Source organism: Cibotium barometz, chromosome 41 (assembly GCF_041138505.1).
Source record: "Cibotium barometz isolate CiBa-2024 chromosome 41, ASM4113850v1, whole genome shotgun sequence".
Lineage (NCBI taxonomy): Eukaryota > Viridiplantae > Streptophyta > Polypodiopsida > Cyatheales > Cibotiaceae > Cibotium > Cibotium barometz.
The window spans coordinates 16,872,489-16,899,195 of NC_141086.1; the positions used below are offsets into that span (position 1 = coordinate 16,872,489).

The 26,707-nt window shown below is 44.1% G+C and overlaps 1 protein-coding gene across 1 annotated transcript; it reads right to left on the reverse strand.

The window, feature by feature from the left end:
* Positions 1-4,141: 4,141 nt before the first annotated feature.
* LOC147614722 (calmodulin-binding receptor-like cytoplasmic kinase 2) lies at positions 4,142-24,996 on the reverse strand. The gene is made up of 5 exons (XM_086780060.1): positions 20,421-24,996; positions 20,136-20,304; positions 19,946-20,035; positions 9,737-10,035; positions 4,142-4,636 (listed from the first exon to the last, which is right to left on the reverse strand). The coding sequence occupies exons 1-5, from the start codon at positions 20,655-20,657 to the stop codon at positions 4,340-4,342; spliced, it is 1,092 nt and encodes a 363-aa protein (XP_086636186.1). The 5' UTR covers positions 20,658-24,996; the 3' UTR covers positions 4,142-4,339.
* Positions 24,997-26,707: the final 1,711 nt, after the last annotated feature.

A 26,707-nucleotide genomic window follows, 5' to 3' on the forward strand; every position in this document is an offset into this window, starting at 1 on the left:
ATGAAAAATGGTATAGTTTGGGTTCAAGATCGCCAGTCACCAGTAAACATGGAAGTGTGTGCTCTGACAATGCGAGTTGTAATACGTGGAGGAAGGATTTCACACTTAGGTATACTCACACAGAGTGGAGGGAGGACTTCACACTTGGGTCTGCTCCCTTGATTCTTGACGTTCAACCTTGCCCTTCAAAATCGACAGGTTTGGTGAAATATAGCGAGTTTTTTTTGTATTTTAACGGGCATTGCAGACACTGGTATGAATAAATCCTCGTGTTTGCATGTTCGTTTGGGCACGAAGTTTTTGTATTTTAACGGGCACTTTAAATATTTGCAAACACGAGTATGAATAAATCCTCGTGTCTGCATGTTCGTTTGGGTCTAATGTAGTAGAGACACCGATAATTGGTTGAGCCCCTCCTCCTTATCTTGCTAGCAAGGGTTTGTCTGCATGTTCGTTTGGGCATGAAGTGAATTCTGGGGTAGTAGACACCGACAGTTGGTTGAGCCCTTCCTCCTTATCGCTAGGGGGGTTTGGGCGCACGAAGTGAATTCTAATGTAGTAGACACCGATAGTTGGTTGAGCCCCTCCTCCTTATCTCGCTAGCAAGGGTTTGTCTAATAGTGCAGGCTCCCAAGTGGCTGATCTTCTTATATAGTCTTCAAAGAGGGCATGTGTGCATGAAGTCTCGGGTTCAACCCCACCCCAGCCACATATGAGTATATACACATCCACTTGTGTGTGTACCTACACTCAAGTTTTGAATACTAGCTACTTGCTCCTTTCTTTGTGTTTTAGATTGTAGCCAGCATGAGGTCGTCGTGGGAGATGACCTACATTAGTCGCAAAAAAATATTTAGATATAAATCTTAATTAACCTTAATAATAAGGTATTTAAGGGTGATGATCTTTTTGAAACTAAGTGGTAGCTAGTAACTCATATCGTATATGTATAAGGGTGATGATCTTTTTGAAACTAAGTGGTAGCTAGTAACTCATATCGTATATGTATAAGCATTGGTTTGAGATAGAAGTAAAAAAAAGGTATTTCTAATCTCCTGAGACACATGTACATAGGCGGTTCCATATTTAAGAGTATACTAAAGAGGCTAAGAAGGATATCTTTAACTTGAAAAGGTTCTATGGACCATGTTTTGGTGGTAGAGGTAGGAGTCTCTTTGTCTTATGCAAATCCCATGCAGGCAACAATTTCATTGATGCCTTTTGGACTTTCACAAAGCCTTCAAGCTTGATTAATTAGAGACTTTAAGTAGCTAGAGGTAGAAGAGCTATTAATATCTGTCACTAGACAATACATGAACTTGTGAGATGCCCGCATTACGATCGGATGCATAGCTCTATTTAGGTGAAGCAAGGATGTTGACTCTCACCTCCATAACTTTTGTTAGGATGAAGACCTTAGAAGGGATAGCTTAAAAGAGTTAAACATAGTAAGACCCATGAAGGGATAGTTAACCTTATAAGTTTTGTTAAGATAAAGGGATAGCTTAAAAGCGTTAACTATAATAAGACCCATGATGAAGAAAGCTCAAAAGAGTTAACCTTGGTAAAACCCAAAAACTAGCCTTGATGTTTGTTGGAGATGATTGCAGATTGTATTGGAAAGGTCATAATGCATCCTTAGAAAGTCTAGTGAATGGGATCCAATGTGTAGTTTACACATATGCCATCTTGCATAACTAATTGCATAGGGCAAGCCATATTTTCTCTTTCTACCCTCAATTTTCTTTTTACTTTTTCTTTGTTTCCCATGGCTCCTCGATATATCCATGGTACCATTGGGTACCATTGTATCACTTTTGGTATAATAGAGCCTTGCGTCTTTCGTAAAAGTTAATATTAATTTATTTCTTTCTTTCTTTCTCATCTATCACCTTCATCTCTGCTTATCTTGCCACTTCCTTAGTTGCCCCATTTTCTAACAAAACATCCTTCAAATACAAGCCTATGACTCTATATTGATAGCTTCTATTACTAAGTAGCTCCTCCATATTCCACCTTTACATATGTGATCCTAATGTGAGCAACTTGCTTGTTCGTGTGCTTGTTTTTTTTTAAATGCAAACTTAGGTAGTTTCACATGTTTCAAACATAGATATTTCTATCACAAAGTGGAGAAAGGAGTGATGTTTAGGATTCCTTGTGTATTTTTAGATGTAATTCCAAGTTCCCTTTGAAACAATCCCCTCTGACACCGTTATTCCATACAACAAAAGCAAACCACGAATAATGTGAAATGCTCATATGCACATGTATAAGTTAGAAACTAAGGCATTAATCCAAATGAGCACGATAATTAGTATGAGCATTGTGATGGAATGCAAACCCGAGCAAGTTTCTTTCCACATTATCTATTGCTTTCAGACGACATGCATTTCTCCTTGAGATCCTCTTAGCCACAATCATATGAGAGCGACCACGAGTATTGTCCTCTCGTGATGGTGAATTATTAAAATCACTACATAAAAAAGCATGTGTCATCCATGGATGTTACATAAGTTTTTGCCAAAGCAAGGCATGATGAGCAAATACTAGAGGAGCATAAACCGATGCAAGTTCATAAGTTTACCAATTTAAAATGCATTGTACGATGATCAGTCTATCATCTGGATCATTATAAGCCACTATTGTGTGTGTAGCATGTCGCATAAGTACACAAACAGCAAAAAAAAGTAGTCAAGCCTGCATAATATATATCATAGTCGTGGAAATAACGAGTTTGTCAAGCGAGAGCATGCTGATTACACACTATATCAGGTTCCATCCTCTATACATAGTTCTAAAGTAATCTCCAAGTTCGCTGGTTATTTAACCCTGCACATTATATGTCAGGCATTTTATTGGTGCATGCATGTTCATCAGAGGAAAGCCACGTCAATATCAGCCTGCATGCTTTGTAATTTTCGCATTCCACCCTTATGTACATCAGCCAAGAACATTCGTGCATCAACATGGGCAGAAGTGGATGCCATGCTCTTGGATGTCTCCGGCTGATTCAGTCCCTCTTGCGCTGATCATGAATGATTTGATGCCTCAAACCAAACCCCCTTCCCTTAAGACAACTAATCCACCTCCTATGGTTGATATGGGTGTCAGACTAGAAATGAAGCTGGATTGAAGGCACAAATGCATTCTGAGTCACCTCAGAAACGTGCTCTTGCAAAAGAGAAAAGCATGCAGGATGTATAGGATTGGCAAACCCCACATCCAAGAAAAATCATCAATATAAAACCTCGACCATTGTAGTCCCACACTTGGACGGAGGCCACTTGTGGGGCATTCAGAGGCCAGATGCCCGAACTTGTGATAGGTAAAACAAGCTCCTACAAAAACTCCCCATTTGAGTCCAAAGCATTTTTCTCCCATCTATACATCATTAATTTCCACAGCAACAGCCAACAGATGGAGGGGTGGGTTTGTTAGTGTCTCAAAGTATAGAGAAATGATTGCTTCCCATCACACGTGGGACATAGATAACAGTGCATAACTGTGAGCTAGGCCAGGCAATGCCTCACTAAAATTTAATGAACCCACATGGGGCAATGATGCTTGATAAGTGGCTGTTAATCCTTATTTGGAGCCCATGGGAGTGCATGGACCATTTTCCTGCCATAAAACATCAGTGATTTTTTCTAGCATTTGTTGTTTATATGCGGGACCACTTCAAAAAATCCTTGTGCAACATAATACACCCCATCTACATAACATCCTCCGAGCATATTTTTCAACCACTAAGCAAGGTCAATGGTTACCTTACAGCAAATGCGAGTGCACAGCCACCGGGTGTACACACAAACACGGGTGCACATGCTCTTCGTAGCATGTCCCTGTAGACGCCTATTGATTCACAATGCCATCACTAAACTTGTATTCAGGAGATCACAGAACAATGTAACACAAAACAAGGGAAAGTAAGCCTTAGTTTTTGGTGTTTGGAGGCATAAACTTTCTATCTTGGGCACATCTTGAATCTGGAAACAATCTTTTCCCTTCTTACAACTTCATGTATGGGCTTAGCATCAATGAATGAACTTGCTGCGATGCAACACTCCCGATGGAGCCTCTTGCCATGAGATAGACAGAACTTGTGGACGTGCACATTTAGGATGTCGTTTTGAGCACTTCCCCAGCTCCCAATGGAGCACTTCCCCAGCTCCCAATGGAGCACCTCTTGTTACAGCGAAACCCTTTTTTCATGAGATAGACACACCAGCTGGATCCATAATAATGTCATGTAGCACTAGCTGGTTAGACCTGACAGTATTCAGGCACGTCGTCCCAATGACCTTTTTGCAATCAAACCTTTATCATTTGTTGCTCCTTAACCTTTCCATTTCCTTGAATTAGAACTCGTTGCTGTCAATTCTTGTGACAACCTGCCCATGGATCTTCTCTCTGACTGACCATGAAAATCCTCTGACAGACCTTGAAAATCCTTTCTTATGTTCCAAAGCGCCTCTGCAACCTCCTTCATAGTTGGCCTATCTTGTTTGGTTGGAGCTGTACATTGGAAGGCAAGTTCTGAGATTTTCTCTGCCACCTTACCAGATGCATTTGACTTCTCTAGACTTGGGTCGAGAATCTCAATGACCTTCCCATCAAGGAACTTCCTAAAAGCCTGGAGAAAATATTCATTGGTAAAGCTCTCTCTCTCTCTCTCTCTCTCTCTCTCTCAGAGTTTACTTTTTCTTTCAGTTTTCCATGACTCAGTATATCCATGGTACCACTGTATTACTTTTGGTCTCATAGGCCCTTGGGGTCTTCCATAGACGTTAATATAACTTTATTTCTTTCTTTCTTTCTTTCTCTCTCTCTCCATGTGCCACTCCACGGCAGCCTTTCATACAGCAGCTCCAGATTGGGAAGTTTCTCCAGCAACAGAGGTACAGTCTCCCACTCGTGGTGGACATGGCAGCCTCTTGACAGTCCCCCTGTGCTAGATATTCTCGATGGATGAGGACACAGGAGTCCTGGCTAAGTTTGGGATCTTCCCCCTTGATTATAGAGGCATTTTTTCATACCATCACCTACATATGTCATGGGTACACACTGCATGCTCCATGCAGCTTACACGAGAGGGACACAGCAGGTCCTGGTACGCACAGGCAGTCAGCTGGTTTGACCAACGTGGCCTTCAGATGGATTGCCTCGCCCCTTTTGGTATAGTGTTGACTCACCGTTCTTGCATCTCTCCTGGCAAGAGATCAACCGCCTTATCCACTTCAACTTGACAGGCCTCCACACAAGCCACACATGGATAGCTCCCAATGAAACTCCAATTTCCTGCGAGTTTCTAATGATGGATTCATTACGACCCCTAGATATCTTCGTCAGCCATTGGCAAGCTGAGAGTCTCACCAAACACTCTATGGGTTAAGTCCAGTAAAGCAATCAGGAGGCGTGGATATGCAGGGTATGCACGACCGGGGAAGTGGAGAGAGGAGCACTATTTGTGTAGATGCCCACCCTATTATGAGATTCGTGGGAGATTCCACTGTCTTTTCCAAGATAGATTCAGCCCCTTCTCACGGGTTATGTAATATACAGATCAGAGATGCTTGGGCATGTGACTATTGAAGCTCCATCACCATCGGCACCCAAGGGCCACAGCCAGCGAGATGCTTCTCACACCTCCATAAAAAAACTTCTCTAGCCTACCTCAGCCGGCGACAAAGGGGGCCGCTCAAGCCCCAAATGGACAGAGGGATCGCACAAAGAGCACGGGGATACTTTGGCCCTACGAGAGAGAGAGAGAGAGAGAGAGAGAGAGAGAGAGAGAGAGAGATCCCCTCCTGCTAAACTTAATGATGGCTCTGCCATCCTTCCTCCCTCAACTACTGACTTTAACCTGCTACTTCTGACTCTGACTTTGACTTTGATATTTTTGTCTGAGCACCGTCCACTTTTGATCTCAACTTCCAAGTCTTGCTGAAGAACTGGGAATCTATTCCATTGTTGTCCCCAAGCATGCTATTCCTTTCCCTTAACACAGCGACGGATCACCTGCTGGAACTGATCATGCCTGCTGCCAGGCCTTTGGAACTGATCTAAGAGCTTAATGATGTACTAATTCTGAGTACATACCCCCTCAGGGAATGCTTCCTCTAGCTTTGCCTGTGTTGCAAACCACTCCATTTGCTACCTTGCTTTGCATTCTTCTGCTCGATCTGTGCACATCCTTGGGACTATGCTTAGTGGTTGAGCTTGAATGCTCTAATACCAATGTTGCATGCGCGGAAGCCTTGCTGTACTAATCCACAGCCCTAAGCCTAGTTAAGAACAAGATGCTGATTAAACATGATTAAGACAGATGAGAGAGAAAAAGAGAGAGACAGTTGGTGTTAGGTTTTCTTGTATTTCATATGGTACAAAAAGGTTGCTGAATGCTTGTACATGGTGTAGGCCCTTGGTCAGCCCCAAAGGAGTGACCTTTGGCCCCTTCAACATGACTTCTATGCTTTTGGACTCATGAATGATGAATGAACTGCTTGTAATGACTGAAATGATGACTTATGCTTTTATATATGTTGAGGATGTTGGTCGGCCAGCCCCAGATGCTGTCATTGAGCATTGGACATGAATATTCAGGATTTATTCCTGATAAATGCTGTGCTTTGCCTTCTATGCTGCCCACACTGCTGGTCTTCAACTTGGTGCTGCCCCGTCTGCTGCTAGGGCTCCTGCTGGCTGCCGACAAGGTGTCTACGGGCTGCCAACAGGGGTCCCATGCCCTCCAATGATGCTTGAGAGGATGGTGATGATGCTGAAGATGATGATGATGATGATGATGATGGTACTGCCGATTCTGATGCTGACGCTGATGATAATGCTGGTGCTACTGCTGATGGTAATGCTTCTACTGCTAATGATGCTCTAAATGCTGACTTAATCAAGGATTCTACTGTTCATGCTGAGGATTAGCCATGGCACGGGCATGCCCGTGACACGTGAGCTTAGAGATGTGGGTCTACAGGCCTGAACCTGGATACCTGAGCCTGCAGACATGAGCTTGCATGGCCATGAGAGTGCTAACCTACTCCTACCAGTCCATAGTGATTCAGACATTCTGCCATCGGTCCTTCAGGACAGGACATGTTGGTGTGGGACACCAGGGCCCCTTTGTTTGGTCTGTATGGACGGGAGCCTTGATCCAACGTTATCGGATCTACGGTTTAGTGGTGACCTTGAGCCTGTCATTATTAATTTGGATTAACCACATGTTTATGATGTGTTTAGGGGATCTTGGAGCGAAGAAACTGACAACTCCTCCAAAATGGAAAAAGGAAAGAAGAAACCCACCTTCTAGGAGGTGCTCTCACCCACGAAACCATTGGCCACTCGCCAAAACAAATGGACACATACCTGCAACAACAAACCGCCTTCTTACAACAAGAGAACGTGACGAGTGTCTCCACGAGGTCGAAGACCGTTTTGCAGCTCTCCAACAACAAATCGCCCGGTTACAACAAGAGACAACAAGAGAATGCAACAATCAAAGAGTTTCCATGGGGTCGGAGACCATCTTGTAGCTCTCGAACCCAAACCAGGCATGACGGTGGCCGCTTTCCCTAAGATGGAGGAAATTTTGACCAAGGTCAAGAAATTCGAGCACCTACTGCAAACGATGGTTGGACACCTCAAGAGGTCAAGACCCAGATCACATCCAAGTTTGTGGAGCACAAACACCATGAATTCGCATTTCATCAACTTCAAATTGGAGGAGTACCCAACAGGTGGTACATCTGACTTTTTTGGCCCTCACCAGGAGGCCCCAGCTGACTCTCAGCCCACATGAGATATGTCATGACAGATTGACCAAGACAAGACTACATGCCCCCATCGAGTGGGCGCCCCACGCACTCGGTGGATCCTTCGAGAGAGAGCACATGTCCTCCAGAGAGCCAGACATCCCTGGTCCAGGAGACCCAGACCCTCTCCAGATCCGATACTTGCTTCAGCGATAGAGTGAGACACTTCCATGGGTAGTGGACATCAAGGCAAGATACTCGGTCCATGAGGAGGACACATCATGAGTTCAGACACATGAGGCTCTTATGCTGCCCACTATATTGTACTTCATGGCCTCCATAGTACTTTGGCCCTGTATTTTTCTGTTGGCAGCTAGTTTTTCTTTTTCATGTTGTCTTGACATCCAGTTTACCCATGGTAACATCTTTTCGGTCTCATAGACCCTTCGGGTCTTTCATAGATGTAAATAACATCTTCTTTCTTTCTTTCTTTCTTTCTCAAGAGGTCAAGTCGTATTAGTTTTCCTTTAGTTGTATGTTTTGAGGCCACTACTGGCCTGCTTTGTATCTTGGTCCCATAAGTCATATTTGGCCTCCACAGGTGTCAATTGAGCCTATCTATCTATTGATCTCACTGGCCCAATCTTCACCATGCATCCAGCAGCTCCGGACTGGAGGGATAATGAGGTTTGGCTCTTCCTATGAAGGGGCGGCTTTTTGATACACTAGTGACACCTGTTGTGATGTATGGGTACCGTAACAAGGACCGGACCAACAAGATGATTGGAGGAGGATTGAAAGGTTGCACTTGGTGATGTTCTCATGCATGATTCAGAGTAGGCCCTTGGCACCACACCCCATCATCCTTGCACAATTTGGAGCAGCACCCTTGGTGGTTGATGCATTCTTCTAGACGGTGACATCCTATACCGCATCTACACCTTGGAAAGCCAGCGATTCTCCAGGATTGCATTGGAATCATCTAAGTGACTAGCAAAGAAAGGACATGACAGGGCGTGGTATGCCAGGATTGCATGTTTCCTCTCACATGGATTGTCTGGAAGTTCCACTGTCTGTTCAGAGATGGTTTTGGTCCATTGTTAGTGCTGCCTGGGGCTACAACTGGAGACCACCTATATAGGGAGGTCTGGACCCAGGACCTAGAAACTTCACAGCCACTCATCACTAGTTTCTTCAGCCAGTCCCAGATGGAGACACTCGACGACGGAGGATTCTCGAAATCAGATGACCTCACCAAATAGAATAGGCAGCCCATAATGACAGCCCTAGAGATATCTCAACCACCACAAGTACCGGGGGTTAAATTGGAGAGCTCCAATTAAAAAGTGCCAAATGTCCCAAGGTCTATTGGACTGAGATGACCCCACACGCGACAGGTCCATATCCGAAAGATCTTACATAGACACAAGTTCTGCCATAGGAGGTGGATGTAGAGAGTAGGTATGAGCCTTGAGGTCACACATGCAGAGAAGACATGTTGATCCTTATTGCCCAGATAGAGGGCTTGTACCTGAGATGCTACATCCTGTCTCTTTAAGTTGGGCAGTTTTTCTCACTACATGGATACATTGATCCTTATTGGCCAGATAGAGGACTTGTACCTGAGATGCTACATCCTCTGTTTCTTTTAGTTCGGCAGTTTTTCTCACTACATATACATGGATACATTGTAACATAATCATACTCATGGGTGTTTTGTTTTGTTTTTTTAGCTAAATGGTTTTACCTTTATTCCTCAATTCAGTTACTTAACAGATGTATTTGGTTTCAAAGCCCCTTAGGTCCTTTGTAGATGCTACTCTCTCCCTCTCAATCAATCAAACACACACACATATATAATCACATGTATTAGAACTCATGAACAAATTTGAGCACACAATCGATGTCTAGAGAAATTCGAATACTAGTTCTTCTTTTGAAAGCACTAAATACTGAAACATAGATCTTACCCATCTTAAAGCTACCCGCTCTTTCATATCCTTTTTCTCATCTATGGGTCTCCTTCCAGTTATGATCTCCACCAACAAGATACCAAAAGAATAGACATCACTCTTTTCGGTTAGTTGGAAAGTCTTCAAGTATTCAGGATCCAAATAGCCAGTGGTTCCTTTGATTTCAGTGGAAACATGAGTCTCTCCTATCTCTACTGGACCCATCCGGGAGTACCCAAAATCTGCAACCTTAGCCCTAAATTTCTCAGTCAAGAGAATGTTGGAAGGTTTTACATCCCGATGTATGATTGGCTTACCTGGAAAAGAATCACAAAAACAGAGCATTCAGTTGCTCATTTCCAATGCTTAGTGGCTAGCAAACAGCATGCACTTTCAATACAATACAAGAGATTAACTTTACTTTTTACTCAAAGAAAAACCTCACATTCAACCAAACCTCAAATATCACAGGTGGTTGGACTTTAGATTGGAAGTGTTCTCTATAGAAGGCAGTTTTGCTGGATCTTGGAGGATATTTTACAGTTGGAGGGGCAGTCCGAGGTGTAATTCCACCGGTTGGTGTGGAATGTTTGATTGAACACAATGCTAATCAATAGACTTAAATACACTAAGATTTAATGGACAACAAGCACAATATAAACTGTAATTTGCTGATTTGACAAGAAACGACAATGAGCCGGAATGGCCGGCCCCTCCCTCAAATGATGTATATTGACCTTGGGAGAATCATCACGGGCATTTTTGACCAGATTTCCATACCAATGCATATGAAAACAATATTGCAAACAATATGGTTGTCGATGAAGATCCAAGGAGCTGCCTTCTCACACTACCCTCTCAAGTGCCCATGTTCCCTTCCATCTACCCTGTATTGCTCCACCCAAACATGGTAGAAACAATCTTCAAGATAGCACATAGGACAAGAGAACACTACACAGGGTATGCGAATACAAAGTCCTGCCCTTCCCTCTTGCTACTTGCTGCCATAATTGGTCATGTGAGCTTACCAATTGCAAGTAGAGTCCACGACAACAGAAGTCTTCACAATGTAAGCGTCTAGAAGGCTGAAAACTTCAATTTGTCGTGATCTTTCATGACAAAAGTCTTCAAGTAGGTGCAAAGAACCCTCGGAAAGCTTCCCCTATGGTTCTACTTAAGAAAGGATGGCTGAAATTAGGTTTTCAGCCAAAAGACCAGAAACTACAGCAAATAAATAGACGGTTTTGCTGAATTTGAGCCATTGGGAGTGTGTAGGAGGAAGAATGACCGGAAACAATCCTGGATGTGTGAGAAACACTCAGCAAGCTTGGATTGGAGTTAGGAGAGTAGAAGTGCAAAAAATACAGCCATAGAGCCCTCTTGAAGTTGGCACCCACTTATGAGAAGGGAGGAGAGAGGAAAAGAGGTGTCCACCTACAAAAGGTAAGTGCAAAGGGGGTGCTAGGTGGAGGTGACACATGGCTGGATACTTTTGACAAAGAGATAAGGCTTCGACACTTGGACACTGAGTTGTGACCACCTGCCTTAGGACGTCAATGATGAGTATGCACACACGGCTGGTCATAATTTATGAGTGAGTTTTAGTCACCCAAAACTTATTATTAAAGTACGAATACACTCACTTATAAATTAACACTACGTCCTAAGAGATAAATTAACGCAATTAGACTAATACTTACCACCTATCCACGTGCAACATAACCATGTCAGTACATAGTTTCACACGCATGGTTCACGAGTGCGTGTTCCCTTGAACTACACATTGGTCAAGCAAGCATGAAAACAGCATGCAAATTCAATTTGTAGACAAGCACATAAAGATGCTATGCAATGCAACATTGGTATGGACAATCCCCGTTCATGAGACTATACTCGGTAGATAGTTTCACACGCATGATTCACGAGTGGGTGTCCCCTTGAACTACACATTGGTCAAGCAAGCATGAAAACAGCATGCAAATTCAATTTGTAGGCAAGCACATAAAGATGCTATGCAATGCAACATTGGTATGGACAATCCCCGTTCATGAAACTATACCCAAGGGACATTTTCAAGCAAGAACACTAGGTATCAGACCCAGTGGAAAGACAATCCTCTAGGGGTTTCTGGGCATGTACACACGCACAAGTCCCAATAGAAAGCCAATCCTCTAGGCGTTTCCAAGCATGTACATACAGGCGCAAGTCCCAGCAGAAAGCCAAGTCCACCAGATATTCCGAGCATGAACACACAGGCATAAGTCACAACGGAAAGCCAAGTCCACCAGATATTCGGGGAATGAACACACAAGTACAAGTCCTAGCGGAACATCTAATCCTAAACATGACATTCCAGGCATGAACACATGAAGTCCCAACGGAAGTGTTAGACATCATCTCCTTGTTGCTGGCTTCCTGTGTGGTGTCCTATTTTAGTCTTTAGGGTTGACCATGTTAGCTAGAGGGACTAGTCACCCCTCACATATTTTTTCCATATTTTATTCCCACTTTATGGAGTCTTGGGCACTTTTTCCCTAGTCGTGAGCTAGTCGACTGCCCACATCTGGGCATATATATAGCCGGGCATACCCTCACTCTTTTTCATTGCTTAGCATTGTTTGCTACAGTCCCTCACATACGAGGTCTTCTCCCCTCTTGCTCGGGACATGTATTCTTGGTTGATGATATGGAGAGCAGGTCTATACCTGTGTTTCTTCTCCATCTCTCTCTCTCACTCTCTAGCTGTGTTTCCACTTTCCCTTCTTCCGCTGTGCATTCTATCAGGAAGATCATGTCCACAATATTACATGACAGGCATCGATCCCATGAATAAGTATAAACCAATAGCCATGGACGCCAATCCAATGCATACACATCATGAGAAATCAATGGTGGACCACTTGGGCGGCCAAATGGTGACACGAGGTGGCATCTTTTTCGAAGTTGTTTGAAGTCATTAAAGTGGATTGCTAAACTCGCGAAACTCAAGATACAGAAGGCGGTGTGAGCATTTGTGTGACAGGATCCTCCAATACGAATACTTCCGCTGCATGTTACACTAGAGTAGTTCAATGAATCTTCAAACAATTCTTGAATTGATTTGAAGCCTTGATGTGTGATTTTGATCCATTTGCATACACTCTTTAAACCAAAAACCACTCCATTCAATGTTTCAAGTGAAAATTAAGAGATATACATAATTTTTTGAAGTTTTTAGGAGATTAAGCTATCTAAAATGCATGCGAACACTCTTTCAATTGCAACACAAAGCATGATTTTTATGTTAAAATAAGCTAATATGGTTCAGGTTTAACAGAAAAGAAAGCTCTAAACATAGTCAAATAAATACATAATATACAAATGATGCAAATGACACTTACTAAGCCTAGATTTCCCTATGTGAACGCAAAACAAACACTAACAACTAATTTAAACACAATTTTAAGACCGAATTAATCATGAGGAATAAGCATTCTTTTTGTACAAAATGTTTGATTTACATGGTGGTTACAGGTTGCTATGCAGACACTGAGGAACAAATAAGAGAGAGAGAGAGAGTGAGAATTCAATGTTGGCTTGTTTGATTGATTTCTTACACCAAGTACATGCCTTTTTGCAAGTTTACAACCTTATCTTCTAACCCAAACAAATCACACTCACAAAACACACATGACACATGTCACACTGATCTTATCCAGATATAAGTGGTGTTCACACCTAAGTAGGTGTTCACACACACATACACATGAATAAGCTTACACATGCTGGGGATTTCAGAGTCTCGTGTTTGTGTGCGTGTACCCTGTTTATGTGCATGTGTGTGTGTGTGGGTGTGTGAGAACAGCCCCTAAAGGGCTATGAACACTCACTTATGTGTAAGTGTACTTATGTGTGTGAACCCACCCTTAGGATGATAAGATAAGATATTATGTGTGTAGTAAGCAATGAAGTCAATGGCCATGCCATGTGTCACTCACCTAGTGTGATTTGTGTGAGTCAAAAAATAAGGTTTGCAACCTATGAAAAGGCATGGACTTGAGGTACTCCATATCATTTTCAAATTTCAGTACACATTGAGTCATGCAAATCATCTCTCTAGAGAACAAACTACACCGGCACATCATGGCTCTCGAAGCACGGGTCACGAACCTCGAACAAGAGAACACGGCACTCAAGGAGGAGGTGAGTGCATTGAAAGTGGAAATGGTAGCCATCAAGAATACTGAGAAGGAAGAAGGGGAGATCAATGACAACACTCTCACAGCCATCAAAGAAGAGATCTCCAAGGAGATCACAAAGGACATGGAGGGAAAACTCGAAGCCAAGCAGTCAGGATGGGTTGAGGTGGTGAAGAAGAACATCCGTAAAGAAGTGAGGGAGGAGACTCAAAGGGAAGCAAGGTGGTTCCAAACGTTATGTACTGTACGGATCCGTACGTACTGTACGTTGTTTGGTACGGAAAAAAATTTAAAGGTACGTAAAAATACGTACCATTGGTAAAAATACATAAAATCTCAGAAATTTCAGCCACCTACATAAAATTTCAGTCCATGTCCACATTGACATATAAAACTTTCGAAATAGAGACACAACAAGGTCAAAAACCTACTAATTCAACAGTGAGAAATTAGAATCACAAGTCAATGCATGATTGCTCTGACAAATTCAATGCACAATGCCATACAATTTCAATCAGGATTCAGCAATCATGCAATGCATAATATTTAGTGGGCAGCTCAGCTGAGAGAGAGAGAGAGAGAGAGAGAGAGAGAGAGAGAGAGAGAGACTTGAAGGAGAGAGAGGCTGAGAGCTCTATGCACGGTCCACAGAGGGTGGGCTAAGGCTCTGAGAGAGAGAGAGAGAGAGAGAGAGAGAGAGAGAGAGTTATGTTGCTGCCTTGGGGGCCTGAACAAGGGTGGGTGGTCAAAACTGGGTAGGGAACCGAAAGGAAGGCGGCGGCGACAGTAGCGAAGAGAGAGAGAGAGAGCGAGAGAGAGAGAGTGCGACTGTAGAGGCCCTTACCGCAAGGTGTGCGCCGTACAAAGTCCAGACGCTATCGCAAGCAAAACCCAAAAAACAAACGTTTATCGCAGGCAAGCCAAAAAAAAAAAAACGCGTACGGATCCCCGTACCGTACGGATGTACAGTACGGATTGGATCCGTACGTACGTTTTGATCCAACCTTGAAGGGAAGAACACCAAATCATTCACACCACCATTGAGGAGGAGAAGATGAGGCATGCCCGCCGCCTCAACATTCGAGTCACAGGTATAGCCGAGAAACCTGACTCCACTCCCGAAAATGATGGACAGCTTATATGCATGAAGCTCGGCTACAAGGAAGAGCACCCTCTCCCCTTCACCAAAGCATGGAGAGCCGGGAAAGACTCAACACGCAAGCGAGCCCTCATCCTACAGTTTGCTGGAGAGACGGAGAGACTCACCTTCATGAGGAAGAGGGTCATACTACGAGGTTTAGAGGGAGCTCCTATTTTCTTGGATGATGATCTCACATGCAGCTTGAGCATAGGAGAGCTTGCATGCCACGAGTCTTACACGCGAGGAGAGAAGGCAAGAAGGCCTTCTACCGAGATGGTCGGGTCATCATTGATGGCCGGCCCATGGATTAGCGGTTTGGGGCCTATGGGACACAGACCACGCCCCACTGACAGAGATACACATGGCAGTATGGAACTGTAATGGTTCACTATGGGTGCAGCTTGGACGACTGGAGCATGTTATGGTGGGGAGAGACATCATACTTCTGACAGAGACACATCAGAGCCCAGAGAGAGGGCTACCTCGAGTAGAGGGATTCCAGTGGGAGTCAGCATACAGGAGGACCACACGCCAGGGTACCTCGAGAGGGTCGGGGGGAGTAGCAATTCTATTCAGACGGGAGTTACAGGGGAGACTGAGAGTGGTAGCACAGGATCCAGAGGCCAGATACATGTGGATCAGCTTACAGCTCTCACAGGACAGGGTTATACAACTAAAGCAAAAGTTCACGCATCATGGATCTACCTAGATTAGCCATCACCTTCAAGAAATTCTCTGGAGAAAATTTTCCAACATGGCAAACCAAAGCGAGGCTTATACTCATGAGTGATGGTCTATGGAACATTGTAAAAGGGACAGATGTGAAGCCCGAGGTAGCTGCATAAATATGTCCCAAAGTCCCCAAAGATCGACTTCGGGAAGGGGAAAGGCTAGGGACAAATGGTAGTTTACCGTTGGATCAGCATCATCATCTCCAAAGGGCGAAGAAAAGTGTATTGCGTAATCTGCTGCATCATTATGGGTTGGTTCAGACGCCAATTGGGTATGAGAAGGATATTCGGAGAGAAGGCGCAGGAGAGAGTCCACCAGTACAGTAGAAATTGTCCGTAGCAATAGGAGTTGGGGCTTCCTGGACTGAGTTGGGGGCCAAGGGTGTGTGCTCGGGAGTCAATCCAAGGTTGATGAGGAAATCACAATCATCCAGGAAGCTTAGATACGGCTGGTCATCAACCATAATGTGCATGGGAGAGAGGTCGGGCACCACACACGTTCCGCATAAGAGTCCGGGCAAAGGGGGCACCCATAGAGCGTAAGCATGCAGGAGCGAGGGCTGGCCGGAACGTCACACGAACACGTACGCTTCATTATGTTTGTTTTTATTTATTTTTATGCGTGGGCTGGTCCAACTGGCCTATGTGGCTAGGCAAAGGCTTATTTAAAGCCTTATATCATAGGCTTGAGGCTTGGACCCTTGGGTTATACATTATTAATGTTTTTTTTGCTATGTTAAAACATTATAACATTAAGAGTCGTGACTCTCCAGGAAGGTGCCAATTCAGCCCAAAAGCTGCCGTGGATGCCAACCGAAAGCTAGAAGAGAGGTGTGAAGGTGCTGAATTGCTCATCTAGTGTGGCCATGGGTACCCGGGTATCTCTACAGCACACCATTTTGTTTTTTTCCTATGTAGTAGAGGCTTTTACATAATTTTGGGGGAATTCATAAATTAGGCAAAATTGGGAAAATTAGGGGAAATCGGGTGGATCACTCTCTCTTGCTACTCTTGCTATACCTAATTCTAAAGTCAATTTGCTGATTTAGGGTTTTTGCTTTTTAGGGTTAGGGTTAGGGTTTTTTTGATGTGGGTATCCTACGGGTTGGAACTTGTTTGCTCTGATACCACTGTGAAGATTTCGATCTTCTAATCTCTCTATTAACTATTCTAATCACGTGATTAAGAACTAGAATGACAAGACTTGAAAGATTGAGCCAAGGAACTTGAGTTGATTGAATTGCACATGGGAGCCCTCTTTAAATAGGGGCTGAAGAGTTACAATCGAAGAGTCGTGTCGCTGTCCAGGATCATGCCCTTTCATGAATAGATGTGTCTTAGACTAATAGTCGTGTCCCAGTGAAGTGGTGTGACCCTTCGAGAGGATGTGTCCCTTGACTGGTGACCACTCGAGAAGGCACAACTCTTCACTAATGAATAATAATATTATTAGTCACAAATCGCGACACTAGCACAGGTGGCACACCGACGTGAGGCAATGGTGGCAGTTAATGAGGCCCATAGAGTGGGCAAGTGGGCTGTCTACAAAGATGGCAGGTCATTATCATTGGTGAGTGCCGTCCCAAATAGGAACACGGGGTCTATGAGAACAAACACCTTAGGTTCGCAGTATGGAATTGTAATGGCACCTTGTGGTCGAATCCAGGAGGTTTGAGCAAGACTCTCACAAGCTGGGATGTCATTTTCTATATAGAGACTCATCAGAGCTTTGAGAGGGGTTTACCATACATAGCCGTGTATGAGTGCTTCAGAGACATTTGGATGCCTTAACGATTTTTGCACTCAGCAGGACCTCACTGTTAAACCTTGGTAAAGGAAATGGTCTTCAATACCTCCCATCCAGATTGAGCATCATCGCTACAGCATTTACAGGAGATAGGAGTCCCATCTGACATTGTTTGGAGACTAAGAGCAGAGCTGCAAACAACCTAAGAAACTCAAACATCAAAGCAAGAGGTGTCAGACGAGTGCCAAGAGGAGGAAGAGAACTGGAACCTGATAAGTTCCCCTCTGACACAGATTTATTCACCAAAGTGACCATACTCAATTCCTTAGTGGATGGCCCTGATGCAAGCCTTCGGGTGAGTCAGAAAATCCAAGAGACCCTACGGGCCACGAGATCATCTGCATCGACGACCTTTGGAAAGCTTTGGGGGAGTCGAATCTTGTACTCAGAAGGAGCCCTGCTAGATTGTATTTGGTGTTAATAAATTACTTAAGAAGGGGGAAGGGGGAAGGGGGGGGGGTGTCATCGGCCCAAAGAATTACTCCGGCCCCTCATGTTGTGTCTTGTCTTTTTGTGTTGCTATTTGCATGTCGATTCCTGTGTGTTTAAGTGAATTCTGTTATATCCGTTGTTACACTTCCAGTGTCCATTCTATCTCTGTTCACACTTGCATTGCACCAATAGTCTTACACGAAGAAAAAAGGGTAGAAAACAAGATTGAGCAAGAAAAATCACCGACAATAAAGCTAAAAAATGCTTGTGATGAGAAAGAAACAGCTCCAAAAACATGAGAAGTGGTGTTTTAAGGATCCCCTTTTGACAAAATATGTTTCAGAAACAGCCGTTGGTAGACAAATTCCTCAAGCAGAAACTTCTTGTTTCTGTACACATTCAGAAAAATAGTCCGAAGTTTGCGTCATTGCAGCCGCAATCTCTTCCTCTAACTGCACACCATCATTTGTGTTCCCACTGCATCCCCAGGTCCACTGCATCCCCAGGTTGCTCTACCTTTTTCCTCCTTCACTAGCCCTATGATGCTTATGCCCAACTCAAAATTTTTGCAGGGTTTTGACCTCATTAGAGTATTTTTATCAATATTCTCACAAATAGATTCCTTTAATTTAAAAAAAGGATCTCATTTTTAAAAAACAAGATGGAGAGATGCAAAAAGATGAGCTAGGGAATGAGCCTGAGGATGGGCATTGGTGGGAAGGATGAGGCTATTTCTTAAGCATGGAACTATTATCAAGATTCTAGATGGTACCCTACTTCATGTTTCTACTTATTATCGTATGAACTTCGTGTTATGACTATTGGTCTTGACTCTTCTATTATTCATGCCATTTTTTAAATGATTTGTTTCTTGGGATTCAGCAATGCACAACGCGCATTGTTGTTGATTATAGGCTGCACAATTTATTTATGCTCATCTCACAAAATAAGGATTCCATATTTTCTATGTTAACAGAACTTGCAAGGTTACTTACTCGTGAATTTGAAGTTTGAGCTTTAGAAAAAACCATTCAATGCTCCATTTTAAGGTTTGTTTGTTTGGCATGTCACATGTTGCCTCTCTACTGGACTCTCCTCTCCCCACAACCACCCCCCCCCCCCCCCCCCCCCCCCCCCCCGCGCCCCCAAAAAAAAGGGTGACACCCCAAGCCACCCCAAAACCCCATGCTGGCATGGCATTTCTCTGCTTAAGCTTCATTAGAATTGCCGTTTCTATTTTCATTTAGCATAAAAAAGTATATTGGCCCAAAACCAATGGTTCAAAAAATGAGCCGGAGGAGTGCTTTTCTTGGGTGAGAAATGGGGAAAAGAAGACTCCGGCCAGCTTGCAAATCATTGGACCTAACAATAAAATCTCACCTCTAAAAGGGTACAATTCATGCAAGCTTCCGTATGCAGCCAGCAAAGCTGCTCCTGTCTCCCATTCAACATTGAGTCAGCGTGTGAGGAATTGACTAGCAGCCAGCAGTTTGTAAACCTTTCTACATTTGCTCATCTCAAAAGAGCAAATCTTCTCTTGCAGAGATGCTGAGGGAGGGGGAATAATAGAGAAAGGAAACAAGATGCTCATGAGTCCTTCCCCATTAGTGTACTTCCAGTAGCCCTTACCAATAGGGTGGCAACATACTAGGCACCGCATAGACCAAACCTAAACTCACTTGGTTATCAAGCATTTCTACACAACAAGGCCCTTTAGAATAAAAGCCTAACTCACCTGTGAAGCTTCATGCTTTGGAGCAGCAAAGCATATTTGCCCAACCCACCCTCCTAGACAGTATAGAAAGGAGAACGCTTACAAAGAGGAACATATTCTATAGCTAGCTACATGCTCCCATGCATGCATCACTAATACATCTAAGACTAACAAATCAAGCAACATAGTACCAATTTCTTCAAATGTGAGGTAAGTGAGAGTACCTGCATACATATGGAGGTAAGTGAGTGCATGGGCAACATCTATACAGATCTCTAGGCGCATGGAAAGATCCAGTATAACTCCATGTATACCTGCAATGAAACCCATGTATACCTCCATATAAAAGCATGACAAAAAATTGGAAAAAATAATGTAGCAGATGCAACCAGCTAAGTTGGGAATTCCACAAACCATCAAGGTGCTCCCACAAATTGCCATTGGGTACATACTCCACAACTAGGATACGCTCATCGTTTTCGTCCAAATAACCGATCATCTTGACAAGGTTAAGATGGTCAATATTGAGAAGCATCTCCACTTCATTGTCAAACTCAGTGGAAAGGCGTGAATCATATACTTTCTGTAAGAAATGCATATAGATTTTATTTTAGATCATTGCACACGCAAATTACCACACAAGGAAAGACCCTCAACATGAGATTTGAGGTATGTTGGAAATGTGCAGAACCCACAAACCTTCTTGGCCCGTTTTATGGCCACAAATGTGCCATCCTGAAGCTTTCCTTTGTAGACTATGCCGAAACCCCCCTGCCCGATCTTACACGATGGAGAGAACTTTTTTGTGGCTTTGCTAAGCTCCGCCAAGGTAAAAGTCCTTCCTCCTTGTGGTTTCTGCAAAGGTTGCTGCGATGATGAACTGAATGTTGTCGAACTTGAACAGCCAAAAGAGCTTTCTGCACGAGAAACCGACATGGAATCACCTGCACACAGTGGTTTGAGCTAGGCTCTTCGTAACAAAGTCACCTGGGCAACTTAGACAAATAGAAGAGCTATAAGCAAGGATTGTTCTAATCCCACTTTTGCTGAGTGGTAGACCCTCTACCCTTCATTGTGCTTCTCTATGCTCACTATATACAGCTACGTTATGTGTGGTCTCTATATATCTACTTGGAGAAGTCACATACTCGTGTCTCAATTTTTTTACCCCACTAAGGAAGAGAGTTTTATTAACATCTTTGGGAGGCACTGAAACAACCCACAAGGCCAATGGTGAAACAATATGTGAGAGTACTGTAAGAAAAAAATGCTAGGAGCTGAGGCCATGATGTGAGCAGCCAGACACTAAAGGCACACTCTTTTTCTGTTGTTAGTTTGTTCTTTACATTGAATAATGTTTTACAATTCCGGTGGCCAGATGGCTTGCTAACTGGAATTTCCATGCCCAAGTTAAAATTTGAGCAAACTTAGCATAGGAATGGCACCTAGAACAATAAAGGTATAATCTAATAAATGATATAGGGTGATGCTTCTTGTTTAAGTGAACTGTGGGTGACTTCAGTATATGACTGGTGTGCATGGAGGTTTTAAACCATGCAAGGAGTAGGTATGTGAGCACACATGCAAAAAGAGAATCTGCTTTGTATCCTTGAGCCTGTTTAAAAAGGGCGCCCCAGATATTGATAAATATAGTCTCCCTGTATGTTCTGGCATTTTTTTAGAACCAATTGTTTCTGTTATTCCGTTTATCTGTTTCTCATCTATGTGACGTCAGTCTCTTTTTCTGTTAAGCATAAGTATGTGTATACTTCTGCAAATGAGATAGGTGGAGTGCTCAGATTGTGATTGTGTGTGAGCCCTCCTATTTGATGTCACAAAGGAGCATCAGCCAGCCATGAAAATCAACCAGTGGGGCGCCAGGAGGAGTCCAGCACAGAAGGGCTGCAGTCATCATGAGTACACATAGGGTCCTGGTAACCATATTTGTGACATGCAGAAGATACAGATAGGATTATACTTTGATTATGAATATTCAGCACCTTGGTTCTTGACGATTGCACAATGTAGCGGAGATAAGAGTGCAAGAGAGAGAGAGAGAGAGAGAGAGAGAGAGAGAAGAACAACAACAACAAAGGCAAGGTACACCCGATTGGGTCCCAAATACCCTCTGAAGGACCCCCACCAAGGACTAGCTGTTGGATTATATCATCTCCAAAGGGCCTACATCACCTTTTCATGCTTGTACTGGTCATTTTATGAGACCCTGCATTGCCATATTTTAGCAGATATTATTCAGCATTTTTTCTACCTTTTTTAGCATTTTATGCTACTAGTCTGCTATCGGCCTGCTACAGCTGGCTGACGAGCACTCTGGGGGAGTATATAAGGGCTGACCCCCCTTTCCCCCATTTCATCTCATTCTTTTGCATCTTGTTGAGGTCATTAGCAGCTGCTTCTGCTTCTTACCAATGTACAGCACCTACGGGCTTCCCTCGTGCTCAGTTTTCAGCAATAAACATCAGTTTCCAGCATTTACAGGTCTTGTACCTAGGCCTACATCTGTGTTTTCTATTTGCTTCACTTTCTTTCATAGTATCAGAGAAAAACGCTGACTTGTAAGCAAAAGAGAGCTGCGTTTTTTGTTTTGGAGCAGAGGCTTCAACAGTTTGCTACGTTTTTTACAGATTTCAGCGTAGAAGGTGCTGCATTTTCTTCCAGGAGCAGAGGCTTCCTCAAGATTGCTACGTTTTCTTTATCTGGCGCTTGGGACTGTTGTGTTTTTGAATTTTCAGCAAAGATTGCTGATTTTTTTCTGTTGATTGGATTGTTGAAGCCCTCTTCTAGGTGCTGAGCTTGGAGAGATCTTTCTTCTTCCTCTCCTTTCAGTTTCTCACCCTCACTCCCTTTCTTGTTGTGCACAGCCTGAGAGGAGGATTTGCCTGTTGATTCTCCAGCGCCATCACAGCCTGGATCCCCTACTCCCGCTCCAGAGGTGGTTCCTATTCCCAATCTTTCATCTCTGAGTTTCTCTCATCCAGTTCTTGCTCCTACCCCTACCCATATACCATCCTACAATCCTCCCCAAGTCAGTGACTCCATGAAGCTTACAGCAACCAACTATCATACTTGGTCTTTCTACACTCAGTTGTTGCTGGAAGGAGCAAGTATGTGGATGGCTATCTCCACACCTCACTTGGTGGACCCTACTTTGAGAAGCATATTGGATGCTCGGGCTCGTCTTATCATCATCCATTGCATGACTCCATCTATACATGCACAATTTGTCTCTACTCGGAGTGCTCCTCGTCAGATGTGGACAGAGATCCAAAGGAGGTATGGGAGAGTTTCGACAGTGAAGATTGCCAAATTGGAGTTAGATCTGGAGAATCTTACAATCAATGAGTCAGATAGCTTGATTGAGAAATCAATAATCCCATCCATAAACTTCTTGGTAAGTTGCCTGCTTCCTTTGATTCTTTGAGGGATAATATTTATTTCCGTGATCCTCTCCCCCCTTTTGAGGAAGTCGTGAGTTATCTCCGCGACAAGTGCATGCTTCGCAGAAAAGGCACGTCGGAGTCTGCCTTTATTGCCTCTAACAAGGGCAAAGGCAAAGGCGGAAAAGGGAACTCCAACAACAACAACAAAAACAAAAACAAAGGCAAAGGCAAGGGTAAACATGATTCTAAGGAGTCCAAGGACAAAAGCAATGAATGTGATTATTGTGGCAGGTCAGGTCATATTGAGGCTCGCTGCTTTGCTCGTTGTGATGATTCTCGAGCAGCCAAAGCCAAGTATAAAGCCCAGGATGCTTCGAAAGCATCTGCCAAGGACAACACCAAAGATAAAGGCAAAGTTTCAGAGGAGGGATTTGCCAAAGTTGCATACATGGCAGTTACAGATTCATCCACTTCTTCACAAGATTCACACCTCGTGAACATAGATTTGACTTCTCCTAAAGAGGTTAGTGACACACTTGAAGTGGTAGAATGGGTTGGTGATAGTGGTGCTTTTGTTCACATGACCAACAATCAGGCCCATATCTTGGAGGACTACCAGACTCTCTCTTCTTCAGTTCATATCGGTGACAACTCTTCGCTTCCTGTCACCGGTGTTGGTAATGTTTCTTTGGGTTCCTCTGCCACCTTACATGATGTTCTACATGTACCACGGATTTCCAGAAATCTATTTTCAGTATACAAAGCTTCTCAGAAGGGACTTGATGTGTATTTTGATGATGAGGTCATCGAAGTAATTGCTAGGAAGACTCTCTTGGTTGTTGCTGATGGAGTCCATGATGGGGGTCTCTAAAAGATCACCAATTTTTCTTCCCAGATCCCTTACACTGATTCCCATATTCATCAACTTTTCTCCCCCTTGATGGCTTTGGTTTCTGAGGCAGATACTTCTCTGTGGCATTCTCGCTTTGGTCATGTACCCATTGCTACCTTACAGAAGTTCCATTCTAAGCAAGTTGTCAGTGGACTATCTCAGCCCAGGTCTCTCTCACACATCTGCTCATCCTCCATGATGGGCAAGAATCATCGAGATGCATTTCCAGAGGAGGCCACTCATCGAGCAACCCGAAGATTGGAGCTTATACATGCAAATCTTGTAGGACTTATGGAGGTTGAGTCTCTTGGAGGGGCTCGATATTTTCTTCTTCTTGTGGATGATTTCACTTGCAAAGTCTGGGTATGTTTTCTGGCTCGTAAGTCAAATGCTTTTGCCAGTTTCAAGACTTGGATCACGATGGTGGAAAATCAGTCTCGGGGTAGAGTTTCATTCTTCTGGACTGATAATGGTGGCGAGTTTGTACCATTTGATGACTTCCTTGTTTCGAAGGGCATTCACCGACAGACTACAGTTTCTGTTAGCATTATTCATCTCCTGGTAGTGTGCCCAAGTTGTGTATCAAGGGTGCCCAAATTTTTCCTGGGAAGCACCATATTTTTCCCTCTGGCCCTTGGTTGTAAGGTTGGCCACCCATTTTTCACATGTTTATTTTGTCTAGTCGTGGGTCTTTTTTCTAGAGCAAGTCGGCCAGCTCCAGTAGGGGCTATATAAGGCCAGGCTCTTACTCATTTGTAGACATCCTGACAGGGGCTTCCAAGCCCAGGTCCTCCCTCAAGGAGTTGCTCATCATGCCCTCACTTACGGGGACCACCCCTTGCACAGGGTTGATTGTATCATTGCTTCTTCCTCATTATATAGATTCGTTTTCTTTCTCTCTGTGCCCATGTCTCACGCTTGCCGCTGCACACTTGTGACATGGTATCAGAGCACCGGGTTGAGGCTCTTCTGCAGAAGGTGTTCTAGCGTTTTTTCTGAGAGAGAAGGATTTCGATATTGCTGGTTGCAGAGGAGGAGGGAGTGTTTTGGTCTTGTCTAGGGCGGCTGGAGGAGATACAGGGCAGCCCCTTCTGGCTGCGTTTTCTGCAGGACTGGGGCGGCCAAAGTAGGTACTCTTCTAGCTGCGTTTTCTGCACTTGTGAGCAGGTGAAGGGCAGCCAGCATGGCTGCTTTTTTCTCTGATGCTGGGCAGCCTGGCTGCGTTTTTCTCCAGAGGAAATGCTGGGTAGCATGGCAGCGTTTTTCTCCAGAGGGGGGTGCTGGGCAGCATGGCTGCGTTTTCTCCCAGAGGAGGTGCTGAAGGTGCTGTGTTTTCCTCTTCCCTCTCTTCTTCTTGGTACACGTGCTGCCGGCTGGTTACAGCAGCATTTTTTGCATTATCTCATCTGCGTTTTTGGAGGCAGTGGAGACAGGTATTCTTTTCCAAGAATGGTGCCTTCCCACATGGCCTTGAGCCCTTGCTTGGCCAATCTTTGCTTTGTCAGAGTTTTCAGACTCATGGGTGCACACTTGGATTCACATCCTCTAGGTGTGTGTGGAAGACAGTTAGTCCTTTCTTGACAGCAGAGGGGGTCTATGAGTTTGTGCCAGTTTAGCATAGTTTTGCTGGTGTACAGGTGTTTCCTTTAGGTTCTCAGGGTGTTCACCTTGAGAGGGGGATGTGGTTACTCCTACTCCCCATGCAGAAGGCCTTTTGGATTATAAGGAGCAGATTTTTTCTTGGAGGTAAAGAGTCAGACAACGTCCTTTCTTGGGTTGAAGACATTGTGTGGACTGGTGTGATACAGATTGGGTTGGAGATATGGACATCTGGTGGTTCATTTTTTGGATTTTGCTCGACTTTTGGATCGGGAGCAGTTTCTTGGAGTAAGTGGTAGAGGCGGGAGCAGATGGACTTCTCGACTTGCTTTGGAGGTTTCCTTTTCCAGCTCCTTGGACCGGTTTCACTCCCAGGATCTGAGAAGGGGTGTGAGCATTATTCATCTCCTGGTAGTGTGCCCAAGTTGTGTATTAGGGGTGCCCAGATTTATCCCGGGTAGCACCATATTTTTCCCTTTGGTTAGGGCCCTTGGATGTAGGGTTGGCCACCCATTGTTCACATGTTTATTTTGTCTAGTTGTGGGTCTTTTTTCTACAGCAAGTCGGCCAGCTCCAGTAGGGGCTATATAAGGCCAAGCTCTTACTCATTTGTAGACATCTTGACAAGGGGCTTCTAGGCCCGGGTCCTCCCTCAAGGGAGTTGCTCATCATGCCCTCACTTACGGGGACCACCCCCTTGCACAGAATTGATTGTATCATTGCTTCTTCTTCATTATGCAGATTCGTTTTCTTTCTCTCTGCGTCCATGTCTCACGCTTTCCGTTGCGCACTTGTGACAGTTCCTTACACTCCTCAGCAAAATGGAGTTGTGGAACCAAAGAACCAACCGTCAAAGAGATGGCTCGTGCTTTGTTGCATCATGCGGGTCTCCCTCATGCTTTCTGGGGTGAAGCTTCTCCTCCTCCCCCCCTACTGCAAACCCGGTGCCAATTGCTCCTTTACAGCCACCCGTTCCTGTTGCACCAGCTTCTACAGCTCCCAGTCTCCCTCTACGAGTCTTGCTTTGACTTCGGGATTACCCTCACTAGTGCTTACTTCATCACCACTTCCAGCAGCGGATGAGTCCTCTACTG

Coding starts and splice junctions, on each gene's coding strand:
- LOC147614722 (XM_086780060.1), bottom strand. CDS start 20,657: ATGTCGGTTTCTCGTGCAGAAAGCTCTTTTGGCTGTTCAAGTTCGACA. Junction 10,036..19,945: donor TTACCTCCATATGTATGCAG/GTACTCTCACTT, acceptor ATTCTTTTCCAG/GTAAGCCAATCATACATCGG. Junction 4,637..9,736: donor AGCGGGTAGCTTTAAGATGG/GTAAGATCTATG, acceptor TATTTTCTCCAG/GCTTTTAGGAAGTTCCTTGA.